Source organism: Narcine bancroftii, chromosome 8 (assembly GCF_036971445.1).
Source record: "Narcine bancroftii isolate sNarBan1 chromosome 8, sNarBan1.hap1, whole genome shotgun sequence".
In the NCBI taxonomy this organism is placed as follows: Eukaryota; Metazoa; Chordata; class Chondrichthyes; order Torpediniformes; family Narcinidae; genus Narcine; species Narcine bancroftii.
In genome coordinates this window covers 87,504,082-87,525,468 of record NC_091476.1, presented here as the reverse complement: position 1 = coordinate 87,525,468, position 21,387 = coordinate 87,504,082, and the positions used below count along the sequence as shown (strand labels likewise).

At 45.4% G+C, this 21,387-nt stretch overlaps 1 protein-coding gene across 3 annotated transcripts in view; it reads right to left on the bottom strand.

The window, feature by feature from the left end:
• Positions 1 to 21,387, bottom strand: part of LOC138740997 (uncharacterized) — an 81,561-nt gene that overhangs the window by 59,364 nt on the left and 810 nt on the right. Inside the window, exon 2 of one of the 3 annotated variants that reach the window (XM_069894416.1) lies at positions 14,992 to 21,065. The exons of the other annotated variants lie outside the window; for them this stretch is intronic. Coding sequence (XP_069750517.1) covers positions 18,741 to 19,397 — 657 coding nt within the window. The 5' untranslated portion in view covers positions 19,398 to 21,065 and the 3' untranslated portion in view covers positions 14,992 to 18,740. Of the gene's footprint in view, positions 1 to 14,991; positions 21,066 to 21,387 lie in introns of those variants that run through there. 3 annotated transcript variants of the gene reach the window in all.

The window sequence follows — 21,387 nt, the reverse complement described above, 5'->3', positions numbered from 1 at the left end:
TTCAGCCTCTCCCACCATGAGCGTGCAGTACGGTTGCTCCATATGGATGGCCTAGGCAACTCCTCACTATCAGCCTTCATGGCACTAGCAGATGGTCATAAGCCATGTTTACTATTTGAAGAAGTCTTTCTCGAGCAGATGCCAGAAGATATCTGCCTCCTCATCGCTGACGATGATTTGAGGGACCCACGCAGAGTAGTGGTCCTTGCAGATATCCTGTGCCACACCAAGCAGCATGGTGGGGGCTCCATTGATCAAGTTGCTACATCATGCCCTAAGGTTCAGGCTTTCCCCTAGCCACCAACAAAGCTGCTGACACCTGCAGCAGGGAGCGACCCCAGTTCAGACAGATGGTGTTATTACACCAAAAGTGGGGCTCAGGTGCCCATCATTGCTGCCCACCCTGTCCTATTCCAGGAAATGCTGGGGCCAGTTGTCGCTAATGGCTATGGCGGCTGGCGACTGTGATAGCCTTCTTTACTTATGGGATCGATATTCTGGGCAAAAGTTCCTTGTACACACAGGGTTAGAAATTAGTGTCTTGCCCCTCTTGAGACATGGCACCCATACTGGGAAGTCAGGATTGGCACTCACCTCTACCAGCAACAGGAGAATTCGCAAATACGGCATGCGAACCATCCCACTACAGTTCGGTTCCAGTTGTTTCACCTGGTTGTTGACGCTGGCAGCAGTGTCACAGCCCTTATTGGGTGCAGATTTCCTCTGGCCACACTGCCTCCTAGTGGACCTTGAGGGACAGCGCCTTGTGAATGTCAAGACCTTCAGACCTTCTCACTCACCAAATCCAAGTTACCAACCCCACACCTGGACTCTGTGACTTTGTCAGGCAATGAATTTGCCAAAGTGCTACTGGAATTCCCAACCATTACAACGCAGTTCTCCACAGATGCTCCTAAGCATGGTGTACAGCACCACATTCCCACTCAGGGACCCCTGCTACATGCCTGGGCATGCAGGTTCCCATCCAACAAACTCCACCTCGCCAAGGAGGAGCTCATGAAAATGGAGGAGATGCAGATCATCCAGCGCTCTGACTGCCCGTGGGCCTCTCTGCTGCACATGGTGCCCAAGTCGGCTGGAGGATAGAGGCCGTGTGGTGACTACAGAAGGCTCAACGATGCCACCATGGATGACTGCTACCTAGTGCCCCACATTCAAGACTTTATGGCCATTTTGGATGGGGCACACATCTTCTCCAAGGTCGACCTGGTCCTTGGGTATCAGCATATTCCTGTCCACCCCAGTGATGTCCCCAAGACGGCCCTCATCACCCCATTCAGCCTATTCGAGTTCCTGCAGATGCCTTGGACTCAAGAACATGGCACAGACCTTCCAGCAGCTCATAGACTTGGTGGGGTGTGGCTTGGATTTCATCTTCATCTGCTTAGATGATCCCCTAAGCACCAGCCGCTCGCACCGAGAGGACTTGACGCACCTGCACCAATTCTGCCGCAGCCTGAGTGGATACAGCCTGGACATCAACCCGCGACGTGCCAGTTCAGGCCGTCAGCCGTTGATTTCCTTGGGCACCACATTGACCAGCATGGAACAGTTCCCTCACTGATGAAAGTCAAGGCCATTCACCAGTTTACCAGTCCCAGTACAGTCAAGGGCCTACAGGAGTTTGTGCGCATGATCAACTTTTTCCACCAATTCCTACTGTCAGTGGCCTCAATCACGTAACCCCTGTTTGGACTGATGCCTGTCAAGGCCAAGGAAATCACCTGGGACACGGAGTCAATGGTGGCTTTTGAGCTGGCCAAGGAAACACTTGTGTTCTTCAGCCAGCACCTGCGACTTCCAGAGCTGAAATACAGGGCCTTCGACAGGGAGCTGCTAACCCTCTCCTCAACATCCGGCACTTTCATTATTTCTTGGAGGGGCGTGAGTTCACAGTCTTCACAGACCACAAATCCCTCACCATCGCATTTGCTAGTGTCAAATCCATGGTCGGCACAGAAACAAAGCCACCTGTCATCTATCTCGGAGTATGCCACCACTGTCAAACACATCTCCAGGAAAAACAACGTTGTGGCCGATGCACTGTCTTGCACCTTCATCTACTCAGCGCATTCCCTGTCTCCAGGGTTGGACTAGCGGTGCTCGCCGAGGCACAGCAGTTGGATGAAGAAATGCTGGCCAACCGCACCATTGTCTCGGGCTTGCAACTTGAGGACATTCCCAACGGCCCAACAGGCAACAAGCTCTTCTGTGAGGCTTTTGGTTCTCAACACACTATGTGGTTTGGCCCACCCGTCCATTCAGGCAACCATCCAACTGGTGGCAGATAGATTTGCTTGGCATGGCCTAATGTAAGCTGGTTGGGCACTGGACCAGGATGTGCACACACTGCCAGACCACTAAGGCCCAAAGGCACATGAAGACCCCACTTAAATCCTTCCAGCCATTTGGGAACTGTACATGGAGCACAACAAAGAGGGCCTACTGTGGACCTGCACCCCTAAAATGATAGAATGAGAAGACAAAATGAACTGACCCAGTGTGTAAAAGTAGATCACACAATTTTCTTGTTTATTTTCATTGTGTGATGACATTGTTTAATGGGTTTATTGTATTGTATATAATCATATAACCATATAACCACTTACAGCACAGAACAGGCCAGTTCGGCCCAACTAGTCCATGCCGTAACAAATCCCCACCCTCCTAGTCCTACTGACCAGCACCTGGTCCATACTGCTCCAGTCCTCTCCTATCCATGTAACTATCCAGTCTTTCCTTAAATGTAACCAATGATCCCGCCTCAACCACGTCTGTCAGAAGCTTGTTCCATATCCCTACCACCCTTTGCTTAAAGAAATTTCCCCTCATGTTCCCCTTAAAATTTTCCCCCTTCAATCTTAAACCATGCCCTCTAGTTTGAATCTCCCCCACTCTTAAATGAAAAAGCCTATCCACGTTTACTCTGTTTGTCCCTTTTAAAATCTTAAACACCTCTATCAAGTCCCCTCTCAATCTTCTACGCTCCAAAGAAAAAAGCCCCAGTCTGCACAACCTTTCCCTGAAACTCAAACCTTGAAATCCTGTCAACATTCTCATGAACCTTCTCTGCACTCTCTCTATTTTGTTTATATCTTTTCTATAATTTGGTGACCAAAACTGTACACAGTACTCCAAATTTGGCCTCACCAATGCCTTGTACAATTTCATCATAACCTCCCTACTCTTGAATCCAATACTCCGATTTATGAAGGCCAACATTCCAAATGCCTTCTTCACCACACCATCTACCTGAGTATCAGCCTTGAGGGTACTATTTACCACAACTCCTAAATCCCTTTGTTGGTCTGTACATCTTAATAGCCTACCATTTAATGCATATGACCTATTTAGATTTGCCTTTCCAAAATGTAACACCTCACACTTATCTGTATTAAATTCCATCAGCTATTTCTCAGCCCATGCCTCCAGCCTTCCTAAATCACCTTTTAATCTAAGGTAATCTTCCTCACTGTCCACAACACCGCTAATCTTTGCATCATCCGCAAACTTGCTTATCCAATTCTCCACCCCTATTTCTAGATCATTAATATATATAACAAACAATAGTGGACAAGGACTGATCCCTGAGGAACTCCACTAGTCACCGGCCTCCAATTGGACAAACAATTTTCTACCACTACTCTCTGACACCTCCCATCCAACCATTGCTGAATCTATTTCACTACCTCCTCATTTATACCTAATGCCTCCACCTTTTTTCCTAACCTCCTGTGGGGAACTTTGTCAAAAGCTTTACTAAAGTCTAAATAGACAATATCCACAGCTTTCCCTTCATCAACCTTTTTTGTAACCCCCCTCGAAAAACTCAATCAGGTTTGTCAAGCATGATCTACCCCTGACAAAACCATGCTGATTACTCCCTATCAATCCCTGTACCTCCAAATATTTGTAAATACCATCCCTCAGAACACTTTCCATCAACTTAGCCACCACAGACATCAGACTCACGGGCCTATAATTCCCAGGTTTACATTTAGACCCTTTCTTAAACAGCGGAACCACATGTGCCACCCTCCAATCCTTTGGCACTACCCCTGTGGCCAGTGACATCCTAAATATCTCTGTTAATTGCCCTACTATCTGTCCACTAGCCTCCCTGAGTGTCCTTGGGAATATTTTATCTGGTCCCGGAGATTTATCCACCTTTATCTTTTTCAACACAGCCATCACTACCTCCTTGGTTATCCTTATATGCTTCATTACCTCCCACTATTTTTCTTTACCTCAACTGGTTCAATATTTTTTTCCCTAGTGAATACCAAGGCAAAGAAATCATTCAGAATTTCCCCCATTTCCTCTGACTTCTCACTCAACCTACCCTCACTATCTACAAGGGGTCCAATTTTATCCCTCACTAATCTTTTACTTTTAATGTACTTATAGAAACTCTTTGGATTTATTTTTAATCTGTCTGCCAAAGCCTCTTTGTGCCTTTTTTTGGCCTTTCTAATTTCTTTCTTAAGATTCCTTCTACACTCCTTGTAGTCCTCCTTCAAATTCTCAGCTCCCTGTTTTTTATACCTTTGTACACCTCCCTTTTTCAACTAACCAAATTTCCAATATTCCTCAAAAATCAAGCCTCCCTATGACTTCCAGCCTTTCCTTTGATCCTCACTGGGACATAACTACTCTGTACCCTCAAAATTTTTTTTTTGAATATCCTCCATTTTTCATTTATACCCTCACCTGAAAATATCCTGCCCCACTCAATACTCCCCAAATCCCTTCTTATTCCTTTGAAATTTGCTCTACTCCAATCCAGAACCTCAACTTTAGGCCCTTCCTTGCTCTTCCCTAAAACTACCTTAAAACTAACAGAATTATGATCACCAGACCCAATTGGATCTCCAACATTAATGTCTGATACCTGACCTAGCTCGTTCCCTAACAGGAGATCCAGTATTACACTGTCCCGAGTCGGTTCTTCCACTAATTGATTCAAAAAACAATCTTGAACACATTTAACGAACTCTAGCCCATCCAGCCCTGTAACTGTATGGGTATTTCAATTAATGTGAGGGAAGTTAAAATCTCCCATGATCACTACCTTATGATTCTCACACATATACGTTATCGCTCTACACATTTGTTCCTCTAGTTTTCTTGACCCATTTGGTGGTCTGTAATACGCCCCTATGAGCACCCTCATGCCTCCTTCATCCCTCATGCCTCATGCCTCCTTCACCCCTCAATTCCACCCAAACAGCCTCACTGGATGATCCCTCCAGACCATCTTGCCACCTCACGGCACCTAACAAGCAGAGCAACTCCTCCCCCTTTTTTACCCCCTGATCTATCACATCTAAAACAAATGTATCCTGGAATGTTAAGTTGCCAGTCCTGCCCTTTTGTAGCCAGGTCTCACTAATGCCACAATATCATGACCCCAAGTATCTGTCCATGCTCTAACGTTGAACATTTAATGGGTTGGGAGGGGGCTGGGAAGGAGGGAGGGAAGGGAGGGGGAAAAAGGGAAGAAAATGGCACTGTGTATATTCAAGAGCAAAATGTTTGTGTGTATTTTGGTTAATATGGTTCATAGTGCGAAAAATAAATAAAAAAAAAACAACCCTTCCAGCCGACACACAGGAGGTTTGAGCATGCCCATGTGGACATTATCGGTCCATTATTGATATCTCGGGGTGGAAGGTACCTGTTCACCATTGTCAATAGGTTCCCTAGGTGTCCAGAAGCCATGCCGCTTGGCAACACTTCCACAGAGTCCTGTGCCAGCACCCTCATTGCAAGCTGTGTTCCATGTTTCAGCCTGCCTGCCAACATCACTTTAGACGAATGGTGGGGGGGGGGGGGGGGGCGGGTCGCAGTTCACGTTCAGCCTATGGTCAGCACTGGTACAGCTACATATGACCCAGCTGCACCACACCATGGCCTACCATCCACAGTCCAACGGTCTGGTAGAGCTTTTCCACCGGCACCTGAAATTGGCCCTGGTGGCTTCCTCCGAAGTCTGGATTATGTGGATGAGCTCCCATGGGTGGTTCTTGGCATCTGCATGGCTCCCAAAGAAGACAGCCACATCTTCGACAGATTTGGTGTACGGTGCCCCACTGACCGTTCCAGAAAAGATTGTGGCAGTGACCCATGGCACTGAGGAGACACCCACAGCAGTGGCCTCTAGACTCCGAGAGAATACTAGCTCCTGACCCAACCTCATTCCATGGCCTGACACCTTCCTTTGTCCTCAAGGACTTCTGAGACTGCGACTGTTTTCATCTGCAGGGGCATGCACCGAACTCCACTCCAGTGGCCATACGAGAGCCAGTACCAGGTGGTGCATCAAAACAGAACCACATGCATCCTCGACTTGAATGGCCATGAGGAGACCTTCACTATTGACAGCCTCAAGCCAGCATACCTTGACCTGGAGCACTCTGTGACTGTTCCATCCCCATGCCGACGAGGTCAGCTACCCAAGCAGACTAAAGAGATGGTGGCCGAGGACTCCACATCTCCTAATGCCAGTTCTGAGGGAGTAATGATTGTCATATAGTGGCTCACCCATGCAACAAGCAAACTGGATCATAGAGTCGTGGACAAGTCCATGGCAGATCTGACTGTGAGCTCCAGGTACGGGGCAAGCCCACATCCTGCCAGCTGCTGTCATAAAGGTCCTGGGAGGCACAAGTGTCATTGGGTTCCGAGGGATTTAAATGCGTGCAAGAATTCTATTAAAGTCAGTTGGTTCAACTTACTTTCGACTCTATGTGGTTCTTTCGCTCACTGCGGGCCTGGTGTGACTACAACAGGAAATTTATTTATAACAAATTATGTTAAAATAGAGTATTTTTCTGTCTTTGGTTTCATTGTTTATTTCCCTTTATTTTACTCTTTCCCTTACTGGGGGATATTCTTCTTTTTCTTTTCAATATTATCTTTGATATATTATGAAGAAAGTCTCAATTGCTGATTCAATCCAATCTTAGATTTAATGTTTTGGCTAAGATTAAGTTAACTAACAATTTGGGGCTATGTTTTCGATTTAAAATTTATGTACGTTATGTTTTTTGGTATGGCCAAGGCCATCCATGAGATTATTATGTATGAAGGTATTTTTTATATTAACCTCAATGAAAATATTTTAAATGAAAATATATCAATGTAACACTAGTGGAATTGAATTAAGTGTGGAAGATTTTGTAAAAGACATGAAAGTAGCTGCTGACCAAGTTTCAATTTGCACAAGAACACCAAGACAGTTAAGAAAGTTGATGAAATGGAATTAATGTTGATATCTTGACCTCAAATCTACCAGACAGCCAATTTATTAATCATCATTAAATACACAAAGCTGGAGAAACTCAGCAGGTCAAACACCATACTTTATATAGCAGAGTTAAAGATATATAACCAACGTTTTGGGCAAGGTATGAGCAGAATGTAGTCAGGCACCAGAACAAAATGCTGAGAGGTGGGAATGGAAGGTGTTGAGGGACACGAGGAGGAGTACAGTCCCATAGGTAATGGGTGGATAGGGAGGAAGGTCACACCAGTAAATGGGTGGAAGGGGGGGTGGCTCTGAATGGAGAGGGAAGGGGTGGAGAGCTGGAGGAAAGAAGACAGAGGGATGGAGAAGAGAGGGAGAACGGGGAGCAGGGCAACAGAAACAAGAGAAGTCAATGTTAATGCCCATCCAGTTGGAATTAGGCGTTGCTCCTCCAATTTACAGGTGATCTTGATTTGACAGTACATGAGGCCATGGACAGACATGTCAGCGGGGAAGAGGGGTGCACTATTGTAATGGTTGGCCCCTGGGAGATCCCTGTCTTTGATGTGGACAGAGCGGAGGTGCTCAGTGAAGGGATCTCCCAGTCTGTATCAGCATTTTGTTATTGCAATACTGCAGAAAACAGTCATTTATTCATCAAAGAGAAACAGAGGCAATCCCCAGGGATAGAGTTAAACAAAAACTGTAGATGCTGGAACCTTAAGCAAACAAAGAAGTGCTGGAGGAGCTCAGCAGGTTGAACAACATCATGGGTAGAAAGGGTCAGTCAATATTTTGGATCTAAAGAAAAGTCCAGACTAAAAGTATTGACTGAGCCTTTCTACCCATGATGTTGTTCGATCTGCTAAGTTCCTGGAGCAATTTTGTATTGAATCCCTGGAATCCCTGGGCGGGGTAGTTGAGCAGATTTCTGTCACTTCTCATTTTATAATCCTCTATAAGCTTGCCCCACAACCTTCCACCTTCTCGAGAGAAAAGCCCCAGCCATTCTCTCCTTGTAATTTAGTCATAGTTATGGCAACATCCTTGTGAGTCTTTTACACACCTTTTCTAGCTTCCACAGCTGTATTCACTGTAGAGAAAAACACTCGAGCAAGTAAATAGTGAAGAGAGTCCACCTTTCAGAGAAGGGTAGGAGGTCTTAAATTGGATTCAGGTAGATAAATCCCTGAGGTCTGATCCGATAGTGCCCTCTGACCTTTTGCGAAGACAGGGAAGGAAATGGAGGACTGCTTGTCAGGATATTTGTATCGTCATTGGCCACAGGAGGTGTGGGAAGACTGGATGGTGGCTAGTGTTATGATTCTCTTTTCAAAAAAGGTTACAAGGTCAAGAGCGAGAACTACAGACTGAAGCTTAATGTCAAGAAAGGTTTCCAGGGGATTCTGAGATGCAGGATTTACATGCATTTGGAAAGGCAAGGGCTAATAGGGAGGGTGCAGAACATCATGCAAACTTCCCGCCACTCCACGGATTCCATCTACATCTCCCACGGCCCTTGAAGGGCAGCCCACATACTGTACACGATACTCCATGTGCCACATTCTCTTTTCTGCTCTCCTATCAAGGCTAAGGCTCAAGAGTGTGAGAGCAAACACTAACGGGTTGGTAACAGGAACTCGAGCACCGGCTCACCTCAGAACTGTGTGCTCAGCCCACTCCTGTTTACAATACTGACCCACAACCCCATCACCAGATCCAGCTCCAACAGTGTCCTCAAGTTAGTCGTCGGCCACATCAGCAGCAGAGATGAGTCGCAATGCAGAGAAGAGGTAGAAAATCTCGTGAAATGAAGTGAGAGTTACAACCTAAGCCTTAATGTGGAAAGATGAAGGAGATGATCATTGACCTTCAGGAGGACCAGGAATCATCACCCTCCACTACAAATCAGCAACTCTGTCATAGAGAGAGTGGAAACCACTAAGCTGATTGGAATTCACTTAACTAGTGACCTACCATGGATACTCAACATCTCCTCACTCGTGAGGAAGGTGCAACAGTGACTGCACTTCCTTAAAAGACTGAAGCGGGCAAGGCTACCGGCCACCATTATGTCCATTTAAATTGAATTTTGTTTTAAATGTAATATTTAGACATGCAGGCCAATTCAGCCAACGCGTCTGTACCACCCAATTTACATCCAATTAACTTACACCCCTGGAACGTGTCGAATGGTCAGAGCATCTGTGGAAAATGTACGCAGACATGGGGAGGACATACAAACTCCTTACAGATAGCGTGGGATTCGAACCCCAGTCCCGATCACTGGTGTTGTAAAGGCATAGCATTAATTGTTACACCAATCGTACAGCCCTCTTGGAGCTCTTCTAGAAGGAGCTATACGGAGAGTGTCCTTGCTGGCTGGATCACAGAATGGCACAGTTGCTGCAGAGAAATGGATCAGAGGTCAATGCATAGGACCATAAGAGTGGCAGAGAATCACCGGAGTGTCCCTCCTCTCCATTGTTGTGTGAAGTTGGCGTGCAAAATTATTGAGGGCCCCTTCCACCCCACACACAGAAGGTCAATGATCATCTCCTTCATCTTTCCACATTAAGGCTTAGGTTGTAACTCTCACATCATTTCATGAGATTTTCTACCTCTTCTCTGCATTGCGACTCATCTCTGCGGCTGATGTGGCCGACGACTGTTGTGTCATCTGCTAACTTGAGGACACTTTTGGAGCTGTGGTGATGGAGTTGTGGGTCAGTATTGTAAACAGGAGTGGGCTGAGCACATAGTTCTGAGGTGAGCCAGTGCTCGAGTTCCTGTTACCAACCCGTTGGTGTTTGCTCTCACACTCTTGAGCCTTACCCTCGATAGGAGGGCAGAAAACAGAATGTGGCACACGAGTGTTGTGTACAGTATGTGGGCTGTCTTTCATGGACCGTGGGAGATGTAGACGGAATCCGTGGAGTGGCAGGAAATTTGCGTGATGTTCTGCAGCTTTTTACGAATTTGAGCAGAGCTTTGTGAAAGTCCTTGCTCAAGTCCATGTCAACAACATCTTCTGCTCAACACAATGGGCCATGTTGTTCACAGAAACTGGTCAGCATTCAGAGGGATCATGGCTGCACTGGGCCTCAATCACTTTCCTTGGTCATCCACAAAACCTGTGATGCGTTTAGTGCCCAAAGGTCGATGAGTCTCAATCTTGAAAACACGCAGCAAAAGAGGCAATCATAGTCTTAGAGGGTAATTCTGAAGACTCTCTGTAAAGATTTTTTTAACATTTCTTATGCAGCCTTGAGAGTGTTGTCTCTGGCTCTCCAAACACACAATATATACCTACCCATCTTCAGATCTTAAAAGTTCAGTTGTGCCTTCAGTCAAAATGTCCTGGGAGGGTATGTCTTGTGCTGATTTGACCAAATCCATTCCAGCAAGTTGCCACACTCCCAATAACTCCCAAATCTTCAGTAACAAGAGGTGTCACTAACTGTTTTGCGAGCTCATGGATAATATTCTGCTGAGTCTGGTCTGCACCACGTCCTTCAGTAAAAACATTATGCTGGAGAAATTCAGCAGGCTAAGCAGAGCCCTTTGTATAGCAAAGATAAAAATAACATTTTGGGATTATAAAAGATGCTGTTTGACCTGCTGTGTTTATTGTGTTGTGTTTTTACTTCAACCATGGTGTCTGTGGACATTCATGTTTACCATGCTCTTCAGCCCTGATCCAGACATAGGCCAGAGATGAATTCCAACAGATTGGCCTTGAAAAGCGAACAATGTTTAATTGAGTTTATATCCCTCCCAGTGCCAATTACAAACAGCCACATGTGGAGCTGCAGGCTGTGGTCAGAAAGCAAGGGACAGCCCACCCCGATGCACTACAAATCAGTCAGTGGCTTCAACTAGGCATGTCTTAAGAAAATCTTCATCAGCATATAACCTCCTGTACCAGAGGTCCCAGCACACTTAATCGCTGCTACGCTAACATAAAGAAGGCCTGTTGTTCTTTCCTGAGACTGCATTTTGACAGTTCGGAGCACCGTGCATTGCTCTTTCTGCCACCATACAGATCCTAAAAACAGAGGTTCCAGAGATCAGGACAGCCAGAAGGTGGTTGCATGAGGCTGAAAAACAGCTGCAGAATTGCCTCAAGTCAGTGGATTGGGTGTGGTGTTCTAGAACTCAGCTGAGGATCTGAATAATTACACCAGGGCCAATACAGTTGTAGACAAGTGTGTCTCAGCAAAATCATTCAGGGTTTTTCCTCAACCAGAAGCCCTGGATGAACAGTGAAATCCAGAACCCACTGAGACTAGGTAATTTAAGTCTAGAGATGCAAAACACTACACAAGGTGTAGGTGCGACCTATGGAAAGCCATCTCCACAAGTGGAGACTCTGGATGAGAATGGAAACTTCGACGGCCTAAATGAAATGATCTGCAGATCTGTTGCTGTAGGAGACTGTAAAGTTTCACTCCAAGGTGAGCTCAATGTTCCCCTACTGTCAGTATCTGAAGATAATGTGCAGGCTGCGATCAGGAGAGTGAATCCAAGGAACGCATCCAAGGAGTAGCCAGCCAAGTACTGATAACCTGTGCTGACCAGCTTGCCAATGTATTCACACCTATCTTTAACATCTCATTCTGGCAAGGCATGGTACCTAAATGTTTCAAACAGATCTTAATCGTACTGGGGCCAAAGAAGTGTGTGGGAACTGGCCTAAATGACTACTGACCAGTGGCACTCACATCCACAGTGATGCAGTGCTTTGAGAGGCTGGTGATGAAATATATCAGTTCCTATCTGAACGGTGACATGGATCCGTTCCAGTTTTCAGCAACATGTCCCATCTCACTGGGTCAACACAAAACCCTGGTACAAATGGACAGCAAAAATGCATAAATCTGGATGCTCATTACTGATGACAGTTCAGCATTCAAATCCATAATTTTTCTTGAAATTGATAAGCAAACTCAACTGTGTAATTGGATCCTGGATTTCCTCACCTCCAGACCACAATCAGTGAAGATTGTCCAGAACATCTCCTCCACAATCTCCATCAGTACCAGAGCACCACAGGGCTGTGTTCTTAACCTCCTGCTCTACTCACTTTACACCTATTACTGCGTGGCTCGGTTCGACAATAACATCATCTACAAATTTCTTGATGATACCACAGTAGTGGGGTGTGTAGAAACAGTTTATAGGAAGGTGATTTGAAAACTTGGCTGAAAGGTGCACTAAACGACAACTTCTCATTCAATGTCACCAAGACCAAGGAGCTGACTGTAGACTTTAGGAAGGGATAACCAGAGGTGTACGATGCAGTGAACAGAGGTGGAGAGAATGAGCGAATGCAAATGCCTGGGAGTCATGATCTTGGAGGACCTTTCCTGAACCAAACATATTAATGCCATTGGGAATAAACCAAGTCTCTAATTTTTAATTTTTCACCAAATATCACTGTTGACATTTAAGCTGAAGGTAGTGGCGTGGTCAGGAATCCAGGCAAATGAGTTCTCATCACCTCCTTCTCAAGAGATTATTAAATGCTGGTGGTTCCATCAATGCACACATCCCACAAGTAAATAAAATAAAAGTTCTAACTTCACTCAAGTCCTTTTCTGAATGATTGTACCTGAATTTAACTGTACATCCACTGAACACAGCTACTGTGTAACTTTGCCAGTGTGCATCTCTTGTCAGCGCATAACTGAACCAGAGTCATGCTACATACAGCCGTGTAAACTTTACCTCAATTACCTTATTAATGTTTCATCCAACCAACTTTGACAGAAAATTGTGCTTGCTGATTATCTGTCCCAAATTTATGAAGTGATTTGAACGAGGCATCAGGAGGGAATATCTCAATTATTTCCATCAATTATTTGGGGCTTGATAGATATTGCAGTTCATTTTCTGAATAAATTTTGCCTTCTTGCTGACAGTGAGTGGGTGTTTCTCGAGCATATAATTATTTTTACAGACTGTCGCGCAAAGCAAATTTTTAACTTGATTTTAATTTCCTTTTCTTGCTTTGAGAATGCGTTTTTCTCACTCTACAACCTGTCACTACACAAACCCATCCTCCTCCCCCCCCACAAGGAAAATAGATTAGAATGTGGAACTATGAACATTTTCATCAGTGGAATAAAAAAACATTTGGCCAATCGTTCCCATAGAAACTATTCGAATCAATCCCATTTCCTTGATGCACGGTCTGGCAGGTTGGGTCATTTCAAGAGCTCATCCAATGACTTTGCAGATGAGACTTAAAGGTTACAAAATGTTCTCTTTATTTATATTTCATGATCTGGGAGCCATCAGCAAGGTTAATACCTAATCCTAAACCGTCCTCGGGATGATGGTGGTGAGATGCTTTTTTAAACCACTGCGGTTCTTCTGAGGAGGGTAAGTTAATAAAATATATGTTTAGAAAGGGAGGATAAGATTTGATAGTTTAGGTCACTTTTCACAAGCAAACATGACATTACTTAAACAGAACTAGAGACAGAGAGAGAGGGAGATTAAAAAGCTGCACCAGTCACCAGCTGGCAAAGTGAAAAGCCTGCTAAAGCTCCTACTTCAAGCTGGGTTTTGAGTTCCGAGTTCACCCTATTCTAAATCTCTGTAGTGGGTGGTTGCTGTGTTTCTCCTGAAATAGGGGAAAAGAAGAACTCTGTGTTAACCTGGAAGAAGGCATGTTTCTTTGGAAAGATACTTCGGTTGGCTGATTGAAGGAATCAGTTTGTGTGTCCAACACACAGCGAACATCTCCCTGCACCCACCAAAGTCATTGCTGACTGGTACCAACTTAAGTTAAAGCACCAGAGCCTGTTGAATGTAATGACTGTAATCTGAGCACAGTACTGAAAACTGTCTGATATCAGTGAATTTGGAGTCTTCTTTCCTTCTTTCATCTTTGGCTTGGCTTCGCGGACAAAGATTTATGGAGGGGTAATGTCCACGTCAGCTGCAGGCTCGTTTGTGGCTGACAAGTCTGATGCGGGACAGGCAGACACGGTTGCAGCGGTTGCAAGGGAAAATTGGTTGGTTGGGGTTGGGTGTTGGGTTTTTCCTCCTTTGTCTTTTGTCAGTGAGGTCACCTCACTGAACTTGGAGTACTGAACAGTAAATAACTGGTCGGTGAAAAAGAACCATCTTGAACACACACACACACACACACACACACACACACACGCACACACACGTGCACACACACACACACACACACACACACACACACACACACAAAAGCATGCACACACACCCACACACACACAAACACACAAACATGCACACACACACCCACATACACACACACCTACACTACTTACACACACACCCACACACATGCGCCCATACACACATGTGCCCACAAACCCACACACCCATACACACACAAACATGCACAAACACACACTCACACCCACACACACACACACCCACACACACACACTCACACACATGCACATATACACACACACAAACATGCACACACACACAAATATGCACACACACACACACACAAACATGCACATATGCACATACCCACCCACACACAGACACACATTCACACACACCCACACATACTCACAAACACACACAAACATGCACATGCACATTGTAACCCACACATACTCTCTCACACACACACCTACACACACACACACACACACACACACACACACACACACACACACACGCCCACCCACCCACCCACACACACACACACACACACACACACACACACACACACACACACACACACACACACATTTAGAATTAAGAGGGGGCTTAACTAACTTAATAGGGTTAAGTTAAATATTGATCTTATTTTTCTGTGTTAAATAAATGAAACCAGTTTTCTTTAGTATCCATTGTCTTGGTGGATTTCTGTTGCAAGTTTTAGGGCTTGTAACAGTACTTCTACAGTACAGCAGTGGGTGAAGTGCTTGGACTTGATGATGAAGGAATACCAGTACATTTCCAAGTACCTATAATGAAGCTATTCCCATGCACATGATGGTGTTGTCATTCTTGGTGAAAGAGATCGCAGGTCGGGGAGGTCCTGCCAAATAACTGCTCTCTCTGTAGGCAGCACGAACTGCAGCCACTGTGGTGGAGGGTGACAAACAGCACTCTTCAGAATGGTGCTGACCTTTTTTGCTCGATTGTGTTGGGGCAGCCCTCGTCCTGCAAGTTGAGGATGTTGGGTGTTCGAAGGTGAATCGCAAGCCGTAAGCTTCCAACCTGCTTTTGTATCCACTGGCTGGCCTATTAATGTTTCTGGACAATGGCAAGCGCTCCCCCAGGACGTTGATGGGGTCAATTCAACATAGGAAATGTTTCCGAACGACACAGGCATGTGGTTAGACTGCTTCGTGATGCACTTATTGGCAATTCTCAGTGGCCCCAGAGAACCTGGTGGTGAGCTGCATACCTCAACGTCTGCAGCCTCCTTGGTGAAAGTGTTAAGGATTGAGTTCCAGCATTTAGTCTCAGTGGTGATGATGAAGGAATATATTACCATATCAGGATGATGTGTGACTTGGATGGGAACTTTGTATCCTATGTGCCTAAAACCCTTCTCCACCCTTATGGACAAATAGTGATTTTGGCCTGGATGTGTTGGTGAGGCCTTGATAACTCATGGCCCTGAATGAACGTTTAGACTGATGGACTATGTAGCAATAATCATCCAATACATATGGTTTGCCTTGAATCATGTTAGGGTTCTTGGAAGATTTTTTATTTGCAAATCATTTTATTTTTCTTAATCCATTCCATCTACTCTGCCCAAACCATTACTTTATTTCCTGATTTGTAGATCTTTCCTTAATTACTATCTCAAATGATCATTGAAAGATGTTATTGATGAAGTGGTAGAAGATATTTGGAGCCAGGACACTGTTTTGAGGCATTCCTGCAGGGATGTCATGAGGCAGAAATTGTTGCCCTCAACAACCACAGCCACTTTATGCATCTCATGCTTCCAGTCACTGGAGTTTTGTTTTGTTGCCATTGATGTCTACTAATCTCAGTTTTAACAAGGCTTCTCAACATCATCTTCAGTCAAATGGTGTCTTGTGGTTAATGATGGTCACTCTCAATTCACCTCTGAAATTTAGTGACTTTGTCCAAGTTTGGAGGACAGGAATGGAATGCCCTGGCCAAACCCAATCTGGGCATTCGATGAGCAGGTGACTGTTGAACAAATGCTGCTCTATGGCAATGTCAGTCTTCAATCACACTTGAGTCAGAGCACGTGGACAACAGTGATTGCCTCGGTTTGGTTTAATTTGTGAACAGGAGCCATCTAGACAATTTTCCATTTGTCAGATGGATTTAACATTGTTACTGCACTGGAGGAGCTTGGAAGGGAGCCTGTTCCAAAGAACCAGGTCTTCAGTAATCCAACTGATGTGTTGTACCATGGCCTTTGTGTATCCAGTGCCCTCAGTCTATTTGTTTATATTCATTATCTGTTTACAGTTCTTCTATTTATTTACCTGTTTACGCCCTGCACTACAAATTAGTAGTAATTCTGCCTCACCTGCAGGAAAAAGGGAATCTCAGGGTTGTATGAGATGTCATCTGACAATAAATCTGAAATCTGAACCCTGAAATTCCCTTTTTCTGTGTGCGCATCAGAATTACCACTAATTGTAGTGCAAATATTAAACTGCACACTGCTTGGGCATGTAAACAAATGAAGAGCTGTAAACAAGCTGATACAGAGAGAGCAAAAGGAAAATCAATAAATTGCACAAATAGAGTTCCTTAATTGAGTCCCTGATTGAGTTTGCTGTTGAGAAGTCTGACGGTGGATGGGGGGGGGGGAATGGGTGAGCAACTGTTCCTGAACCTGGTGGTGTGAGTCTTGTGGCACCGATACCGCTTTCCTGATGGCAGCAGCGAGATAAGAGTGTGTGCTTGTTGTGAGGGTCTTTGATGATTGCTGCTGCTCTCCGACGGCAGTGACCGCTGTACTCAATAATGGGAAGGGTTTTGCCTGTGATGTCCTAGGCTGTGTCCATTACCTTTTGGAGGGCTTTACGCTCAGGGTCCCCATACCAGATCATTGATGCAGCCAATCAGCATACTTTCCACCACACCTCTGTCAGAATTTGCCAGGTTTCTGATATCATACCAAACCTTAGCAAACTCCTGAGGAAGTGGAGGCACTGATGTGCTTTCTTCACGATGCCATTGGTGTGTTGGGTCCAGGAAAGATCCCCCGAGATAGTGACTCCAAAGAATCTAAATGTGCTCATCTCTGATTCCCCACTGATCACTGGATTGTACACCTCTGGCTGTACACCTCCTTAGTTTTGGAGACATTGAGTGCAAGGTTGTTGTTGGTGCACCATTCAGCCAAGTTTTCTATCTCCATCCTGTATGCTGATTCATCCCCTTCCTTTATACAACCCACTACCGTGGTATCATCAACAAATCGGTCGATGGTGTTGTTGTTGTACTGAGCCACACTGTCATAGGTGTAAAGTGAGTAGATTGATGTCTGTTTGAAACAGGTGGGTACCAAGCCCTGCTGGAGTGAGATGTTGAAGATATCCATGAATATCTTGGTAAGTTGGTCATCACAGGTTTTAATACTTGGCCAGGAACTCCATCTGGGCAGGATGCTCTCCTTGGATCCACTCTCCAGAAGGCAGCAAGCACATCATCCTCAGATACAGACAGGATGGGATCATTAGGGGACATGGGGGTGTGGAGGGGTGGTACTTCAATGTTGCTGTTGTCAAATCGGATGTAGAAGTCATTGAGTTCCTCTGGGAGAGAAGCTTTGCAATCTGCTACTTTATCAGATTTGGTTTTGTAACAGGTTATGGCAATTAGCTCTGCCACAGATGCTGGGTGTCCTTTGTTTTTCCATTTTTATCCAGAATCTCCACATTTCCTGGGAGATAGCTTCCCACAAGTCATACCTTCCCCTTCTGTACTGATCTGGATCTCTGGATTTTAATGCCTGTAATCTGGCTCTCTTTGGATCACATGGAATAAATTTAAATTGGCTTAAGACCATCCGCTGTAATCCTGGATCGCTCCGAAGGAAGTGGAGATGGTTTGTCACTTGGCACTTGTAGTACAAGTTTAATATTATTTCAATGTACATGTAATTAAGGATGAGAGGAGTGATTTGGAACAGAACCTGGTGGATGTGTCGGCCAGGGGGATTGCTTTTGGCCATTGGGTGAAGTGGTCAAGCACTGTGAACAGGTCATGGAAACCCTGAGAGACTGGCAAGGGTCCCACTATGTCCACGTGAATGTAGTCAAACCTGTGTTCTGTTGGCTCAAAAGACTGGGGGGACCTTGGTATGTCACTGCACTTTGGCTGTTTGGCACTGAGTACATGCCTTGGCCCACCCCCGGACTTTATTCTTCAATCCATGCCACACGTACTTGCTGGCCACCAGCCAGACCATAGTCCTGATGGATGGGTGTGCCAGCCCATGGATAGAGTCAAAACCTCATTCCCTCCATGCCATTGGGACAATAGATCGAACCTGCCTGGTGGCCACATTGCACAGGAGGGTAGTAGTACCTGTGCCGACTGGAACGTCCTGAAGCCAAAGGCCTGTGACAGCGGTCCTGTACTGCAGGATCTTGTCGTCCTGCTGCTGGGTCTCTGCCAGTACTGTGAAGTCCAGACCATTGACCAGGGAGTGGATGCTGTGTCTTGACAAGGAGTTCGCAACCACATTGTCTTTGCCCGAGATGTGCTTGACATTGGTGGTGCACTCCAAGATGTAAGACAAGTGTCTCTGTTGGTGGGCTGACCAGAGATCAGAGATTTTAGCCAGGGCAAAAGTGAATGGTTTGTGGTCCGTTAAAGCCGTGAAAGCCCTTCCCTCAAGAAAGTACCGTAAGTGGTGGATGGCTAAGTACAGTGTCTGAAGACTTCTATCGAAAGCACTGTACTTTAGTTCGGGGGCTGCAGATATTTGCTGAAGAAAGCTAGTGGGTACCAACTTTCTATCTGCTGCTCCAGGACTCCACCAATCGCTGTCTCTGAGGCATCGACTGTGAGGGCTGTGGGTGCATCTGGTCTGGGGTGGTCCAGGAGTGCAGCTTTGGCCAGGGCTTCTTTGGTTTCCACAAAAACACGTGCGGATTTGTCGTCCCATGTCAGGTCCTTCTCCTTGCCAGACATCAGGCTGAACAGAGGGCGCATCACTCGAGCAGTTGTTGGGATAAACCTGCGATAAAAAGTTTATCAACCCCACGAACTCCTGCAGACCTTTGGTTGTACTGGGCTTTGGGGAGCTGCGGATAGCCTCTACCTTGTCAGGCAGTGGTGTGGCCCCATCCTTTGTAATCCTGTGGCGCAGGAAGTCGATACTAAGGCTTGTTCAGAAAGTCATGAGGCATTGGATCAAAAGAAACTTGGTTGTGTGGATAAAAAAAATGGCCTTCATGTAGAAGTCAGAGGGTAATAGTGAAAGGGAAGTATTCAGCCAGGAGCTCAGTAATGATTGAAGTGCCACAAGGTTCTGTTCTGGGACTCTTGATCTTTTATAAATTATAAATTACCTGGATGAAGAGGCGGAAGGATGGGTCAGTAAGTTTGTGGATGATATGAAGGTTGGAGGAGTTTTGAATGGAGCTGAAGGTTGTTGAAGGTTACAAATGGATGTAGACAGGGTGTAGAGTTGGGCAGAAAAGTGGCAGATGGAGTTCAATCTTGATAAGAGCAAGATCATGCATTGTGGAAGGACAAACCTCAAGTTTGCCACACAGGTTGATAGGATAGCTAAGATGGCCTATGTGATGTTCTGCTTCATTAATAGGAGGATTGAGTTCAAGGGTCAAGAGGTTATGTTGCAACTGTAAAATTCTCCAGGAAGACCACAATTGGAGTGTTGTTCAGTTCTGGTCACCTCATTTTAGGAAGAATATGGAAGCTATGGAGAGGGTGCAGAGAAGATTATTGATTATTCAGGAATCTGATGGCAGTGGGGAAGAAGCTGTCCTTGTGCCACTGAGTACTTATCTTTAGGCTCCTTTACCTCCTTCCTGATGGGTGGTTGGGGTCTTTGAGGATAGAGGCTGCTTTCTTAAGACACCGTCTCTTGTAGCTGTCCTTGATGGAGTGAAGTCTGGTGCCTGTGACGCTGCAGGCCAAGTTAACAACCCTCTGGAGTTATTTCTTTTCCCGAGCATACAAGACAAAATATAGCCGCTGGCTGGCCTTCTTCATGATTGCTTCGACATGGAGGCTGCAGGATAGATCCTTGGAGATGTTGACACCCATAAATTTTAAGGTCTTGACCCTTTCCACTACTGAGCCCTCGGTGAGGACTGGATTGTATTCCCGACTCCCTCCTAAGTCCACAATCATCTCCTTGGTTTTGCTAACATTGAGCACAAGGTTGTTGATGCGACTCGACTCAAAGAGCTGATCTCTCTCCCTCCTGTACACTTCCTCATTGCCATTTGTGATTCTGCCGACAACTGTGGTGTCATCAGCAAATTTGTAGATAGCATTGGAATTGTGCCTGGCCACACAGTCATGGTGTATAATGAGTAGAACAGTGGGCTAAACATATATCCTTGAAATGCATCTTTGTTGAGAATCAGTGAGGAGGAGATGTTGCTTTCGATCCATACTGACCGTGGTCTTATGATGAAAAAGTCAAGGATCAAGTTGGAGAATTGGGTAGAGAGGCCTGGTGTTTGTAGCTTCTTGTTCAGCACTGACAGAATGATGGTGTCGAAGACTGAACTGTAGTTGATGAAGAGCAGCCGTATGTACAAGTTGCTGTTTTCGAGGTGATCCAAAGATGAGTGGAGAGCTGTGTGGATGGGCACAAGGATGGAAGAAAAATAGAGGGTTACAGGTAATGAGGGTTTAGTATATTTTTAAGGAAGATATGGGTCGACACAATATCAAGAGGGAAAGGGACAGTACTGTGCTGTGGTGTTCTATGCTCTATGATGCAGCCAGGCTAAGACAATCTCAATTGTGCTCCGTAAATGATAGGGGCCAGTAGATTTGCCCTTCTCAACCTCCTTAGGAAGTGTAGCTGAATAAAATATGAATGTCTCACCCCTTCTTTACACAGCGAGCTACAGGCCCCACCACTCCTATTTATATTCTCAACATCTTTCTACTCA